This window comes from Ambystoma mexicanum, chromosome 4q, assembly GCF_040938575.1.
Source record: "Ambystoma mexicanum isolate Mex_15411 chromosome 4q, UKY_AmexF1_1, whole genome shotgun sequence".
Classification (NCBI taxonomy): Eukaryota; Metazoa; Chordata; class Amphibia; order Caudata; family Ambystomatidae; genus Ambystoma; species Ambystoma mexicanum.
The window spans coordinates 251,711,015-251,727,993 of NC_090928.1; the positions used below are offsets into that span (position 1 = coordinate 251,711,015).

The 16,979-nt window shown below is 47.1% G+C and overlaps 1 protein-coding gene across 3 annotated transcripts in view; it reads left to right on the plus strand.

Annotated features, from left to right (window-relative positions):
* ATL2 (atlastin GTPase 2) overlaps positions 1-16,979 on the plus strand; it is an 822,570-nt gene that overhangs the window by 346,440 nt on the left and 459,151 nt on the right. For all 3 annotated transcript variants that reach the window (XM_069607814.1, XM_069607813.1, XM_069607815.1), the window contains one exon: positions 2,216-2,320. In XM_069607814.1, coding sequence (XP_069463915.1) covers positions 2,216-2,320 — 105 coding nt within the window. The remainder of the gene's footprint in view (positions 1-2,215; positions 2,321-16,979) is intronic.

Here is a 16,979-nt window from a genome sequence, read left to right on the forward strand (position 1 = left end):
GAATTAGGTTTGTGGCATCTCCCAGCCTCCTAACTACCATACCAAGGAAGCTGAAATTAGTGACACTGGTTCTCAAATTATAGGCTGACCTTCCGCTGAACCTTGCGTTCTGGCCTCCCATAAGCCATAGCAGGTTATGGTAATGTCTACTGCCCCTTCCCCTCATCTGCTAACTCGCAGATGCTTATTTTGTCCCTTATGAGGTAAAATTTTATTTGAGACCGATGGAGAGGGGTGGCATCGGTAGCTAGAGTAATGGGTCTTGTTTGCAAATGGGTAGAAGTGCAGGTTTTTACATTGAAAGGCCTTCTCCCGACTGTCTCCTAGCTCCTTATAGTACACACGAACCACCCACAGGTGGCCACCACAGGCCTAGCCTTTAGCACATCAACACTAACCGAGCCACGACTAAGCTCTCCCCTTTTCCCTTTTAGCCCCGTCATGCTCTCCCACATCAGAGGCTAACACGACCCAAGACCCTGTGGTTTATCAAATCTTGGGCTCCTCCCCCACCCCCACCGTGGATAACATACCTCCAAGTTTTTTCCACCAAACCCATAGAAAGCAGATTGGCAGTGGGTACTTCTGACCAGCAACCATCAACACCAGTTTTCGCATTAGTCTTTCTGACTGTCCCACTAGTGAATCGCAAACCCCTTTTTTCTTAGACCAGCAAAGCGAAGCCACCAATAGTAGCAGAAAGCCACTCTACAAGAATGCTTGTGTTACATTTTGAGCCCATGTCGACAGCAAATATCCGCTTTGTATCTTGGAAAACTCTTTGGTTGCCCTTCTGCTTGCAGGGCCAGTGTGCCTCAAACCCAGTCCGCCTCTGATGCATTTGCTACCTTCCATAGGGACCTCCTGTGTAGCAAAGTTTGTGTCAAATTTCCATAGAAACCCAATCTCTGCTGGTTTTCTTTCATCTCTTCTGAAGTGGGGAGGGGTTCAGCACAGTGTGCATGTCCATAGGGCAATTGATTGATCAGGACCTTTTGAATTTGGTCCCAAGTGGGGTACATTTGCACAGTCAGCTGGCATCATAGGCAACCATTCCCACTTGGATTGCTTCTTGCATCACTGTAAGCTACAAGTGACCCGTTGGACCTTACTAAAGGGATCAATGCTTCTGTGGTTCTTGTGATCTCGGTTTCCTTCCAGAGGCATGCTACTTGGGAGGTCATAGCCAGGGCCGGCATGTGAGCTTGTCTTTTGCTTTTTGTAAGCCGTACTGCTTGGTCTCTTGTTCCTGGGCAGTAGCCAGGTTTGAATAGGCAGTACTGCAGACCCTCTTCATCTAGTCAGTGAAGTTCCACCAAACTCCTGTGTGTTTCTGCTTTGTAATCTCATACAAGTACAGAGGAAGGTTGGATGGGCTGTCTCTTTAGTGACTAATGTACCCAATATTCCCTCTTTCTCCATATTACTGCCTCACTTCCCATCGAAACTAGACTTCAATCCGTGATAGAAAAGGACTAGCGCAGCAAGGGGGGGGGGAGACCATGTGAACTAACCAGTTGCAATGGATGCACATTTCTTTTGACTTATCAAAGTATGAGTGAAGTTGACTATAGGCTAGAAGTACAGTAGGCCCTATGGTGGGGAACTTTACTACAGCTACACCTAAGCTATAGTAAAAGTCCGTGAATGGTTCTACCCTCACTCACTACCAGCTGTACTGGTGGTTATAATCGCCCATCTTGTGGTCATTTCTAGGCTGTCGTGATAGTCACACCATCACATGGTAACTGACGTATCTTTCCAATCCTGCACAATTGTTACTTGATGCTTTGGTTGCTTAGTTGTATTTGTCTGCTTCCATTGTGTTTTGGGGATTGTCTGTAATTTCTATACTTAATTGTGCCACTAGGATGTCTTTCTAGCAACTAGAGTAAAGCATTCTTGAGGCACCAGTCCAACACATCTGTTTTAAGAATAAACTCCTTTTTGTGTGTGGCAAATAAGGGCAGAATCGCAATGCTATTTCCATGAATTTGTCATGCAACTTATGGATTTTTCTCTACTTGCTGTTCTTGAGAGAAGCAAAGTCTAAATTACTGCTTGTAACTTTGTGAATCCGCCACCTAATCACTCCTGCACATTAACCTTACTAGCCCGCTTCTTGAGACTACAGTTGTTAAATGATGTGCACATAGCATTTGTGCTTTTGTTATAGGTGACTTGTGAACTGCTGATAAACGTTTTTGTGTTTCAGGTTGCTGTATTGCTTATGGATACTCAAGGGGCATTTGACAGCCAGTCCACAATCAAAGACTGTGCGACAGTATTTGCACTGAGCACCATGACCAGCTCTGTCCAGGTAAAACCTTTCCCGACTGTTTCTTTTCTCCAGTTTCATGTTGCAGTGTTGGCTCGGACAGTAGCTGATGCTGTGGTATCATATTGCCATTTGTAGAAGAACTGCGTCGTCTTCCCTGAGCAGCAAGCTTTATTCAGCACCCAGTCCATTCTGTATATATCTAAACAATGCACAAAGCAGTTTCTTGTGAATTCTCAACTAGGTCTGTACCAATTCTGAAAGTGAGTCAGCATCTTGTGGGACGCTTAGTAAGGTGTCCGGTCAATTGGTCCACAACAAACTGGTCGACACCATTTGGTCGAATGCCAAATGGTCGAATTTTTTTTTTTATATATATGTGTTTTGTGGGTTTTCGTGTGGGGAAAAAAAAGAAAAAAAGGGGGTTGGGGGGACCCCCCAAAAAAGGGGTAAAAAAATAAAATTAAAAAATCGACCATTTGGCATTCGACCAAATGGTGTCGACCAATTGACTGGTAACCGCTTAGTAAGCATGCCCTGGTAAATGATGGACACCTTAACATTGGTCCTGCCTGACTCTCTCGGACTGCTTTACAAGCTGTCAAGAATGCTAGGACTATTGCAGTGAACTAAACCATTTAAAACCATGTGCTTTGTGCGCCCACTGTTTGTGTGGGACAGTGCCTGGCATCTGAGGGTACTGGTTTGACCGGCCTCCAAACATATACCAAGTAGTGAATGGTTATGAAGCAATGACTTCCTGGCACGAGATAAAGGTGGAGCTACCGGACCATGAGCCATTTCTGGAGGCAATGTGAAACTAGCAGTACCACAAAATTAAACCACCTAACTGGCGTGGTAATCTGTGGACTATGTAGAAACTAGTTTCACAATGAGTGAATTTTTGGAGCAGGTAGACCCCCGATAGGTGCCATGATCTTAGGTTCAGCTTTGAGAATTGCCGCGTGTAGTGCATACATTGGCATTCATATGTAATATTTGAGCAGTACCGTTAAGAGAACCCTAGTTCCTTCTGGGATCTTTTTGATATTCCTAAACTCTGAAGATCTCCTATCCAAGAGCTTCTTTGTACAATTACTCACATTTCATAAAGTAAATAACATCATGAAATTACATTTTTTTTTTCCTGCTGTACAATGTATAGAGTTTTTCTGTGCATGTTGAACTCTGCCATAGAACACCAGTGACAAGATTTACAGCTTTAACCATGTACCGTCCTGTCCCTTAAAGGCTTCAGGAGTTCTGACTGCCATTAGGCCCCCTAGTGACCGTTGTGAGCAATTATTTTTTTGTAACCTTCTGGAAAGATATTGAAGTAGTTCTCCCAGCTTCTTTTGAAGCTTTTCGGATTTTAAAATCCTTTTTTTGTGGAGGCCAACGCCATCACTCGCCGTCTGTTACTGTGGGCTACCTAGTAAACCATTTATTTGAAGGAAGATTTTTCTTTTTAATTTAAGCAAGTTCCTCTTGCCATCTTAAAGAGACAATGCCAATTTAACAAATGTGCCTCCTGTTATGGCAAACAAATCGAAGATGATCATGCCCTGTATATTGGTTGTCTTTCTAACTGCTATAAAATTTGTCTAGGCCATTTGGCAAATGTGCTAAACAATTGTAGGTTTATTTGCAAAGTGTACATAAATCAAGAGGGCCAGCAGGAACACGCCAAAGTAGAAGTAGAAGTGGAATGGGAAAGAGGACTCATTCCCAAAATCCAAATTGAGCAGTTCAAGACAGTTGTACGAGAAAGTCCTTCAGCAGCACAAACCCTGCTCTCTTAAGGACACAAGCTGGAAGTTATGTTTGCTTCATGCTCTCCATCTGCACCAGTGACGTTGACAAATGCAAAACCACAAATGTTGGCCACACCAACATTTCCTCAACCGCTGAATTCTCAATGTTGAATGCCAATGTCAAGACATACCACCTTTAAAATCAAAGGACTCAAAAGCATCTAAAGCTGTCGAGAAAAGGAAAAGGCCAGTAGGATCACTCAAACTCCTCTAGAGAAGACGGATTGAAACCAATTGTTTCCTCTTAAGGCAATAACAGCAAGGCCTGTCACACCTTGCAACCACTGATTCATCCGAGCGGTCGGCATATTCCAGTTTAAAGTCTACGGTAAGAGACTGCTGGTTTATATTTTGTAAGCCCTGTGGAGAAAGGGGTGGTTACAATCGCTGTTAGGCTGTTTGGCGAGTGGCATCAGCACAGCACACTAATGGCTGCTCAAGTCTCACCTGTGTCCAGGACACGGGCACAGAAGAAAAGTGAACGACCTGGAGGAAACGAGGGCATTGGAGAATGCAGCGCTGTAAATCAGCCGACAATGAGAAAAGTAAATTGTTTATACTCCTGTGTGTCAATGTTGCCATCAGTAACGTTGCGGACGAGGATTTAGAGCCTGGCGTCTGTAAGCACTTGCCCCAGTGCAGAGCAATGGTAGATGGCGGATTAAGGGTGACCCTGAGCAGCAATAACTGTATTGACTTAACCCAACAACTGGCCTCATCACAATCGCCTAAGGCTGCTCTGGGTGAGGTGGGTCTTAGCAATAACTCACCACTACTTAAAACTTATACCCAAGTCTCACCCAGTGTGCTGCCGGTCCTCGGGGGCCCACAGGGCTCGTCTGGTGTGGTGTGCCTGGAGGTCTCAGGCGGGCCTGGCGTTGGTCCGCTGGCACCCTGGGAGTTGGTGGGGGCCGGAGTAGACACAGCGTCGCTGGTCCATGGCGGCGTGGGAGGTGCAGCAACGCAGGCTGGGGGTGGCGCCAGTCGCGAGGACTGACTCTCCGCCTTACATGTGGACGCTGACAGAGCGGTTGGGACAACTGGAGTTGCTGCTCGCAGGTCAGAGACTGAAGTTCAAAATTCAGGCGAGAACACGACTGCAGGCTTGCCGGTCTCTCGAACAGGGAGGTGCTCTGCTTGGAACACTGAAAGGGTTCTCGATGTATTCAATTCCTCGCTTGGACTACTAACAGAACCCTACGTTACGGAAGTTGAGCATAGCTGCAGTTGGCGGGCTGATGGCTCACACGCGTGATGAGCGTCGCAACTCGTTGGATGTCACGAATAACATACTATACAACCTGATTTCTATCAAAGCACGCAGCAAATTAATGAAGGACATGACTCCGCAGTGTGAGCAAACTCAAAAACTAGCCCTAAAACATCAGAATGGTCAACTAAACGACCCTAATAAGGATATATGGGCGAATGTATCCTACAAATGTAGGAGGCCGTCGGTTTTTGGGGCAGAAGAGAACATAAGTGCAGCCTCTTCGAATGACTCGTCTTTTAATCAGATGAATTCACAGAAGTTATTAATACTAAACGGTTGGATTTGAACTCAACGCACCAGAGTGGACGAATCTGTCTTCTGGCACGTCTGCATCGGATACCGGGGACCTGTCTGATTCCTCATTTATAGAACACCCCTTTCCAAAAATGAGGAGGAGAGTAGTTCATTGGACCAAGAAGATAAGGATGCGCACCTCTGAGGTCAACAATTTGGAGTCTAAGGAACTCAGGTTAACAACTGAGTTACAAAACGCAATATCTTCTGTAGCGATCGCCATGGCCCCCTTCATGAAGTTATATGAACATTTGAACGACTCAATGAAGGACCTCACAACGTTGCCCGCCCTAACGAACACTAAAGTGGTCTACCTGGAGCAAATACATAGCCAGTATTCTGGCAATGTCAATGAACCCTTGAAAAGCCTAGACGCTTCATTCAAATCTCTGTAGACCAAAGAGAAATTACTCCACTGCCAAATTTCGTCGGAAGTAGCCCGGGAAGCACTGGCCCTATTCAAATTTTAAGGTTTGGGTCTAGTAGGACCCCATCGACAAAGTGAACCAGTAGCAATAACATACTGAGAAGAATTTCAAAGCTGCCTTCGGTTGTGTGCCCAGATCAAACGCTACAACACGCTGACATCGCCCCAGAGGGTGCTCCTAGTGTAGCAGAGAAGGCCTCTCAAGGACCTGTCGTGACTGTACTAACTCTGCAAGACAGCACAATTGACCTTACTGGTTCCAAGGGAGTGGACCTCGATACTCATCTTTACCTGTGCTTGGTCGGTGCAGCGACCAACCCCCAGGGCCAACCCGCCAGCTATTCTCCTGAGTGCGAACAAATTGCAGACATTTCTTTTAACACGGCCTTCGAGCAGGCCAGAGCCTGTAAAGAAGCAACTGTGTATTGATGATCAAATGCCAACATCTAACATGGAACTTCGACTAAGTACAGCGAAAAGTGCGCCAACTGGCAGCCAAGGCGTAGAGAAACCTAATGTATTCTCCATCTTCGGAGGCACTCCAAGCATCTTTACAAAATCAGCGGAACTAAAAACCAAATTCACAAAGCCTGCAAAAAAACCTAAGAACTTGCCGGCAAAGAAATGTAACAAAAACACAGGAGCAAGAAAATTCTTGAGGAACATAAAATTCTTACAAATAGTGACGAAAGACTGCAGCAAACTTGACCCAAAAGAAAGCACACAACAGTCAGTCATCAAAAAAAGATGTCCCTCAACAAGCACCGAAAGTGACGGAAATAACATCTAATGATATCTCGGTGGAGCGGTCTACATACGACGATGTGGAAGAAGTTGAGGCTATTCCAACTGGCCTGCCAACGCCACCAAGTGTGAACACACGTTTTCAAATAACCCCCTCAAATTCACCAGTAAATTCACAAAACGAATGCAAAGATGACAAGGTTGGAGACGACACTGTGGTTGAAGTCCCGAGTTTATGGCACTCGGATCGGGTTACTTCACTGCAGACCGCGGGAGTCAAGAACACCAGAACCTGTCGCCTTGTCATTGAACCAGAGAATCCAAAGACTGGCCCAAGTGCCCCGGCAAGTCCACCATTTATGACAATGTACGACAGGAGGTTGAAACTTTGCACTAAGTGCACAAATGAACGAACGCTAGGAGACCCGAACCGGCTCGCCCAGAAATGCAGAAATAGAAGCCACTTGCACTCAAGGAGCTGCAAGGGTTGGTGGCAATAATTCCAATAATCATGTGAACGAAAACTCATTTAATATCCAATCGGACTCACGTGTGAGTTCTCATGGAAGTAGCAGATGTCAAGCCAAAAGGGAGAAAGATGTAGCACCGGTATTCAAGTTATTGATCGAGAGGCTGGACTCCAAAGACCAGCTGATCTTAAATTGTGCGAACATTATCAGATTATTTGATCTGATTCCAAGCCTATGCGCCATCAAGTCCAATGACTTAAAGATCGTTGAATTTCCTAATGAAAGACGGAACGATAAAGTAATCCTTCACGTGTCCTCGTCACTGATAGCGCAACATTCGCCTCAATGATTGTTAGCTATTCTCATTGGGGTTTGAAGTTTGAGCTGGCAGGGCCCAGCGCCAGTCTTCCCGAAAGAAATGCACGAGGCAACCACGACACATTAACCTGTCTGCAGCAGAGTACAGTGCTACGCTGCCAAAATAGAGAGGCGCACACTCGCCCCCCCAGTGTATCGGAGCGAGGAACATGGTGAGTGGCCAAGCCGTGAGTCCCACGTGCGAAAATGCAAAATCTGAGGAAAAAATCTAACTCAAAATTGAACAAGCACGTGAGTGTTCTCGAGGCAACCAAAACGAATACAAGAATCACGATAAACGGAGGCCAAAATTCAAAACTGCCGCTAGACAATGACCTCAGTAGATCAAGCATAAAGGGCAACAATTGCGACTGGGGCTGGGGTAGCAGCAACGCTCAACACAAACGCCAACAATGCCAGGAATCGCCATCCTCGAGTCAGTGTCTAGTGGCCTCCTGGAACACGCGAGGCTTCATCTACCTGTTTAATACGAATTGGTTGGAAGGTCTAACTATTGCCTGCTTACAGGAAACCTGGCTAAATGAAATTCCACTCTCAAGTAATTACGAAATGGCCCTGAATCCCACAATAAAATTGGAGAAAGGGCGCCCGATGGCGGGGACTGTTAACACTGGTAAATAAGGCTTTGGGCTTCAGGATCCTAAAGTCCTCTAATCATTCCCCATTCATCCAGGAAACCACGGTCATTAAGCAGAAGTTGGGTTCCGAGGACGCCGATGAAATAACCCTCTTAAATGTGTATTGGAATCAGAGGGCAGGCAGAACGGAATTCATAGAGCAAATTGCAGAAATCCTAGACGTCCTGTACAAGCTTAGTGAGGGCAAACGTATGTGGGGATTTGAACATTGATCTTCTCAAATTTGTGGCAAAAGATGAAGCGCTCGCAAACGATTGGTTGGAAGAAATGGAATCGAGACAATTGCAAATGCTGAACGGGAACACCCTTGGGGACTTGCCACCGGCAGTAACCTGCCAGCGCGCTGGCACATCGACAATTGATTACATGTTTGTGTCATCTGACCTGCATGCCCGAATAAAGTCCTTTAAGATCGGGAAGCAATCCAGTAGCGACCACAACATGTTAATAACAAATCTTACGACGGCACTAAAGGAGGGCTCTTCGATGTGGCAACACACCGTTTCAGTCGCAGCAAGCAGGGTCAGACTTCGCTTAGAGGAACACAAGGTTGCCCCGTTGTCGTCAGCCTATTGTCGCCACAGTACCCAACTGGAATACGACCAGTTACTACTTCAATCTAAGACCAGGAATGTGGGGCTGAAAAATGTAAACATGACGCGCAAACATTGGTTCGATCCAGAAATACAGAAACACAAACGGCAGATGAGACAGGCTATTCGCCAGGCTCAAACACTGGATCAAATAACTACGAAGAAGGAAATTAGAGCCGCAAAACAGAGGTACAAAAACTGGACAAAGGCCCACGTACACTTGACCATCCAAAATGACGCTGAGATTGTTATCTGTACTAAAGAATAAAAAGATAGTTCTGGAGGATCATTAACAAACATGCAGGCTCTGCAAACATGCCTGATGACAGAAAAGGACTGGGTCTCATTTTGAGGCTTTTTAAGAGACACAAGACATCGGGCAGCGGGAATGAACTGTCTTTTCCACCTCGAGCACTTACTTTCTGCAAAAATGAGTGTCCATAATCATGAGGGCCAACAACTCAAGAGATCCCGGCCCCGACGGCTTAACTAACTACACCATCAAACTGCTCCGAGATTTGGGCTGAGTTCTGTGTAGCCTTATTCGAGAGAATAAATAATTCAGGTCAATCTCCCAAATCATGGAAATCGGCGATTATCGTACCAATATTCAAAAAAGGGGATAGATCAAACCCCAGAAATTATCGACCGGTGGCATTGTTGGATGTACTGGGCTAGGTCTACGCCACCATTTTGCAACGAAAACTGGTCGAGTGGGCTGTAGAAACGGCGCATGTCGACGCTCGGCAGGCTGGGTTTGTTAAGCAAGTGGGTTGCTCATTAAATCTATTGCTACCCAACCTGGCAAAAAGTAGGCTTTGAAATCAAACACTGCAGTCTACCTGGCGTTTATTGACTTTTCCAGTGCATTTGACACTGTCGATCGGGAATTAATGTGGTCGCAATTGCACTTGTGGGGGTGTCCAGAAGAGCTTGTAGCCGCAATCGAGGAGCTTCACACTGACACATCTATCAAGATCCGCCTAGACCAATCTGGGACACTAGCAACAGTGATTAAAACACACAAGGGCGTAAAGCAAGGTTGCCCGCTTGCTGCAGCTATATTTAGCTTGTTTACATCAGAAATGGGCAATTCGATAGATGCAGTAACTTAATTCCCGCCGAGAATAAACAAATCAAATGTAAGCTGGCTCTTAAATGCCAACAATCTCGTTTAACACCTGTCGGCTTACAACGAAAACTCGATGCCATCCAGACCTATGTAAGTGAGAATCGGCTGTTGATAAATGCAAACAAAAGCGAAATCTTGATATTTAAGAACTTGAGAGGCGCTTCTTCAAAAAAGGCAAAAAAATTCAAATGGACATTAGGTGGTGTACCGATGACGATATCTCAAATTGTCAAATACTTAGGTATGGTTCGAAGTTCTTGTATTAACGATTACCCCTGGGTAGCTGATACAAAAAGGAAATGCACCCAGTTAGCGAGTCAAGCGTTCATCATGAAAAGGAAATTTGGGAAATTCTCATTGGAACCCCTGAGAATATTTTACCAACAAAGTCATGCCAGTATTGATCTATGGGCCTGAAAACGCCCTGGGGTGTCGGCACGAAGTATGGTCTTCCTTAGAGATCCAGTTTTGGACGAAAGTGTTGGGTCTTCTAAGAGGGACTATGTCCTTGTGCATTAGATACAAACTATCCCTCATTTCACTACAGGCAAGGATCACCTGGAATCTGCTATCCTTGTTTCGAAAGACTCGAGCTCAAGAAAACATCTTGCAATTTGAAATTCTTCATAGTGCAACAGCCAAAGGTCCGAATTTGGTGGCGATGTGGATGCAGAGATGCAAAAGCTTACTGGTGGAATTTGACATTAAGATAAACTTTCTCCACGAAAACCCAAATGCTGCTAAATTGAAAATTTGGCATCTAGACTGGGAGAGAACTTGCTCCCAAAGAACCCTGGCTTCACTGATGAGCGTGCCATCTGAAGCATGTGCCTTTAACACAGTTCAACGCTACATTAGCCTATTTCCAGACCCCAATGCACGGAGACGTTTCATGCTATTCCGCATGAACCTGTTTAAAACCAAAGAGCGCTTACAAACGTGGAGATGTAATAAGAATATAAACCTCGTGCAGATTATGTACAAAAGAACCAGAAACACAGAAACACTTAGTTTTATTTTGTAACAGTTTCTGCAGCGAAAACTCTGCATTTGGGTCCGTGGAGCACTATCCATCCTGCCCTGTGCGCGGACGAATGGTGGGGCACATGTTCAATGGAACTGATTCGAAACTGCTAATCCCATTGACGCACTTTTTAACGATAATCTAATATCGGTTAGGCAAGGTCTGTGGAGTTTAAGAAGTGAGCCGCGGCCGAAGGAGCATTGGGTAAAATGGAGTAGGAGGAACCTGGAGGAGTGGATTTGATGATGCGGAATGTGTTATAAAAGATTTTAAAGGTTTGTACAAACCGAATACAATTAATTTAAAAAAATATATATATTTTGGGCAAAAGAACCTGGCAGACCACAAATGTCTCTTCCCAGGCCTACTAAAGCTTAACATGGACTTTTCAGGAGTAGTACCACAGAGCTCCCCCAGCTTCGGACTTCCTGTTTGGAGAGAATACACCAGCCTATGCTCTAACTGGCACAGTGGCTAAGAGAAACCTTGCCTCCCAATCTGCAAACTCTTTGCCTTTGTGATCGCCAGATGCGGAAAGTGACTAGTTCGGACACTAGTTGAAGGAAGATTTGCTCGACTTAACATACAGCTGTTAGAGCAGTAAGTTCAGTATGTGTATTTGAGGTACTATCCCTATGGGATTTGGTTGAAAGGATGTCTGAATTCCTACCCACAGACAGGACAATATCATGGAGATGGATAAGGGGAGTTTGACTGAACAACGCAAGTCATCAATGCAGATAAGAACATTGCTGAAATTTCGCCTGTTGCAGCCTTTCCTTGCGCTTGTTCTTCAGTGAATGAGACGATCAGGAGGAGAAGAAATGGAATCTGAAATGCTTCTGGCAAGCAATCGGTCAATGCCAATACATCTGCATAGAGATACAAATATGCAGCCAGACCTTGGTTAGATCCTTTCCAGAAGAGCACAAGTGTCTGCTTAACCAAGAGATTGTAGTAAAATGAATTGCCAGACCAGAAACTGCCCCCACCACTACTCCACTTCTTTGCTACAAAGGAAAACTTTGCCTCCGCACATATGGAATGAGTATCCAGGGGAATGCCCCTTTGATGGACTGTTAGACTTTCTGGATGATTTGTTTCCTCAGATTTCACTAATGGTGGAAGTAATTTTAAAGTGCAGATAGTCGCAACAGCCATGATCCTATCTGCTCCTCCATGGTTACGCCCTTGATGATCTGATCTAGGCACCTATCCATCCAGCCACCCAGGTCTCTGCCACGCAGATCACTCCTTGACAGTCTTCCATCAGTCTGGTTGCTGAACCTGGCAGCATGGCTCCTAGGTTCATGCAAAAAGGGCATCTGAATCCATCTCAAGGGTGTGTGAATGTGTTCAAATTAGTGCAAGGAGAGAAGGACTGTCCTGGTTACTGGTCTATTATTGCCCTACCTTTTTATTGATTTAGCTAAGGAAGGATTACTGTAGTCCCTTAAAATTGCATCTGTCTGCTGTTGGGACTTGCGTTAGGCAAAGTTTGTATGCAGTACCCTCTGGGAACACCACAAACTATGACTACAGGTATAGGCAACCCAACCTTTGGTATAAGCTTGTATTACAGTTTTGGTAGCATGTTGAGCAGCCAGGCTTATTTCAAGAGGGGAAGTGTGTGCTGTAGTGGAGTTGCAGAAAATTCAGTTACAGGTTTTCAAATAAACTTAAACTCAAGGTTTCTTGCATAAACAATTAATGTATTTCTCCAGCATTGGATCTTTCATGGATTCACATGCTTAGAATATTCCCCATCAGGCTGGGAATCCCCGGTACATTATATAGACCCTTTCCCGTAGGAAAACCTTTTCGACGCTATACGTCCTATCCACCTAGTTTTGTATCATGCGTGCCCGCGCCGTCAGGACGCCATGATATAAATACAGGACCCGCCCCCGCGCTCCCTCAGATTTCAACCGTCTTTCAAAGTAGTGGGATCCTCGCGGTTACTGCTAGTCGAAATTTGGTTGTATTTTCGCTTCGGCAACGTTACATTCTGGAAAAAAATATGTCCAGAAAAGCTTTATTTCGTCCTTGTGCGACATGTGGACTCAAAGTCTATGAAGGTGATGCCCACATGGATTGTATCTACTGTCTCCACCCGCACCACACGGCGGACACATGTGAGATATGCCAGGGTTTCTCCCAAAAAACCCTTAAAGACCGAAAAAGGAGGTTGGTCGACTGGCTTAACGACGGAGCGGGTGCCTATCCGGCATCGGAAGTTGGCTCCACGGCCTCCAGGAGCAAGTCGGAACCGCCCTCGAAGAAGGTGCGGCCTGCTGAAAAACACCCTGCGGACAAGCAGACGGAGAAGCATGCTGGGTCTTCCTCATCACACAAAAAGTCCTCCTCATCCTCTAAGACGGAGAGGCAAGCGGCATCAAAATCCTCCTCAGGGGACCGTCCTAGGTCTTCCGTGAGTCGAGACTCTTCAGCAGGGAAGTCGGCAACGAAATCAGCTACGAAGTCTAAAGGCTCGGTGCCGGCTACTTGCTCGTCGACCCCGGTGTCGCTGACGATGCCTATTACTATTCAGGCAGCAGCGTTGGGGATTCCTTCGTCGACGGTGACTCAATCTATGGCCTGGCAGCCAGAGGTCTGTGACCCGGCCCCCCCTGAGGTCCTACTGCAGCCAGACACGGCCTTGTCGGTGTCGTCGGTGAACGGAGAATGCATGGTTATGCAGCCGTCGGACTTGGGCTTACGGCCTTCCAATACGTCGACGATGAGTGCGGGCGGGGGTGTGCCCCCTCTATCCTCGACGTTGCTGACCCCCCAGACGGTTTTGTCTCTGGATGTGCTTAATACACTTCAGAAGCTCCTGCAGCGTCTGGATACGCAGATCCCTCAGCCTGGCGCTTCATCGTTGATGTTTTCTGCACCTTCCGTCGACGAACAAGCTCAAGCAGCTCGCTCGACGACCAGAAGCCCGTCGGCCTCCCAGGCGGTGAAGGATCGTCCTCGAGCGCAGGAGGAGGGTGAGCTATCGGATTCCGATTCTATACGAGGTGACTCGGGGTCGGACATTTCCCTGTCACCGTCGAGAGACCCAACATGGAATTCGGATGTAGAGGTGGAGTCTACGAGGAGCCAGGCACAACCATCTCCTCCGGATGATGTGGGAGCCTTCCATGCAATGATGGGAAAGGCGTGTTCCGAGTTCGGCCTAATTCCTGAGGAGCAAAAGAAAGACTGTTTTTTCTTTTTGATCACATGGGTCAAAGGAGGAAATCTGTATTTGCCATCCCAATCCTGGACCATGTGTGGCAAGGCGGCCTCAAGACGATGCGTCATCCGTTCTCGGAACCGGCTATTAAGGGGCGTACTGAGAAAGTTTAAAGCTCCGGAGTCCACTCCAAAATGTCTGACATCACAGCCTCTGTCACACTGTGGTATCGGCGGCAGCGGCTAGGAAGGCCAGAGTACAGCAAAAATGTTCAACCCCACCCGAAAGCGAGGCCAGGAGGCAGGACGCCTTTGGAAAAAAGGTGCTCTCAGTCGGCGCCACGACGGTAAGAGCAGCCAACTCCTTGGCGATCGTATCACGATACGATAGGGAGATGTGGCATAAAATAGCCCCTATCCTAGAACATTTGCCGGAAGAACATCGAGAAGCAGCCATGTTGCTAGTACGAGATGGTGAGGAGGCCTCGAACCACGCTATTAATATTGCGGTGGACCTAGCAGAGGCTGGTTTCAAACAAATCAATCATGGCGTAGTACTGCGTCGACAAGCGTGGCTCAAATGTACTACTTTCAGACCTGAAGTCCAGTACAAAGTCCTAGACATGCCATGCGAAGGAGAACATCTGTTTGGAGACAAGGTAGATGAAGCCTTGAAGGGGATGAAAGAAGACACGGATACCGCTAGGTCTCTCGGCGCCCTCCAGACAGGTAGAAGTTTTCGCTCTTTTCGCCCCTGCTTCCGGAAACTCCCGCTTTGGAGCCTCTAGGGACCGTGGATTTAACGGGCCCTCGTACTCCTCACAAGGTTACAGACGTGCATCCCAGTCGGCACTTAGAGGCGCAGAGATTATCAAGCCTCCAGACGACGCGGCTCGGGTCCCTCGTCGACGAAGGGCAAGCAAACCAGCAACCAATGACGGCCTTCGGAACGTCCTGGGGGGTCGAGTCTCTCATATCGACCAATGGAAATGCATCACCACAGATCGATGGGTTCTGGACACGATTCGCATGGGTCATGCGCTGCAATTCAAAAACAAGCCTCCAAGTCTTCCGCCAGTGTTTTCGGCCCAGCCCCACCTTCGAGTTCTAATACAAGAGGTGGCGCTTATGCTACAAAAAGGAGCGGTAGAATGGGTTCCTGTGGCACAGGAAGGACAAGGGGTTTATTTCCCGGTTCTTCGTTGTCAAGAAGCCAAATGGAAAATGGAGGCCCATTCTCGACCTGAGGGTACTCAACAAATGGCTAAAGAGCTTAAAATTCAAAATGCTAAAGCTCCAGGAGGTGATCAGGTCAGTGCAACCCATGGATTATCTGTCGTCGCTAGACCTTCAGGACGCATATTTTCATATCCCAATACGTCCACGACACAGGAGATATTTAAGATTCGTCGTCGGGCGAAAGCATTTTCAGTTCAAGGTCCTCCCCCAGGACGTTCACCAAGTGTTTGGCCCCTATAGCGGCCCATTTAAGGAAGGACAGTCACCATGTCTATCCCTATCTAGACGACTGGCTGGTCAGAGGGTCGTCCATGGAACAAACACAAAACAGTCTGGGGGCCACGATGTCCCTCTTACAGGAACTGGGCTTCGCGATAAACTTCAGCAAGTCCTCCGTAGAGCCTTCGAGGACCTTGGTCTTTCTAGGAGCGGAGTTTCATACGCACACAAGCCTTTTAAGACCATCCAGCGAAAGGATACAGAAGCTACAAAGCAAGGCTTCGGAATGGAGATGCGGTACCAGGGTGTCGGTGCGCAAATACATGTCACTGCTAGGGACCATGTCATCCTGCATTCCGTTGATAAACAACTGCCGTCTGTTTATGAGGCCTTGCCAGGAATTTCTAGCGGACCGTTGGGCGCAGAGCCAAGGTCGCTGGTCCGACAGACTGATCATCGACGAACAACTGGTACAAGCACTCGGTTGGTGGAGAGCTTCTACTCATTTAACGAAAGGAATGCCTCTGGTGGAACCGGAGTTCCAGAAGACGGTGGTGACGGATGCATCGCTGAGCGGATGGGGAGCTCACCTGGATACATTACAGGTACAAGGCCGGTGGTCGTTACAAGAGTCCTCCCTGCATATCAACCTGCTAGAACTGAGAGCAGTGCGGTGGGCTCTAAAATCTTTTCTTCCTCAATTGAGAGACTCCGTGGTGCGTGTCATGACGGACAACACGACTACAATGTTTTACCTACGGAAACGAGGAGGAACACGTTCCAGGTCCCTGTCGATGGAGGCACAGAAAATCTGGCAATGGGCCCTGCAACACAACATGCAAATCTTGGCGTTCCACCTGCCAGGTGTGAGAAATGTGGAGGCCGATGCCCTCAGCAGGGAAATGAACGAAGTTCACGAATGGGTGCTGAACGACCAGCAACTACAACATGTATTCAAGAATTGGGGACATCCTTCCATCGATCTGTTCGCGACGAAGGACAACAGGAAATGCCTGCAGTATGCAAGCAGGTGGCCTCAGCAGGACTCACTGGGGGATGCGTTCTCCTTCCCATGGACGAACAAATTCCTGTACGCATTCCCTCCATTTCCTCTTATCCGCAGGACTTTGCAATGGATCCTCAAGTACCCATGTCGGGTGATTCTGGTGGCCCCGTATTGGGCCAGACAGGTGTGGTTTTCAGACCTGCTGCACATGGCGGCGGAGCCAATGAGGTTCAGGAAGATCCCCAACCTTCTGTCTCGACAGGAGGGTAT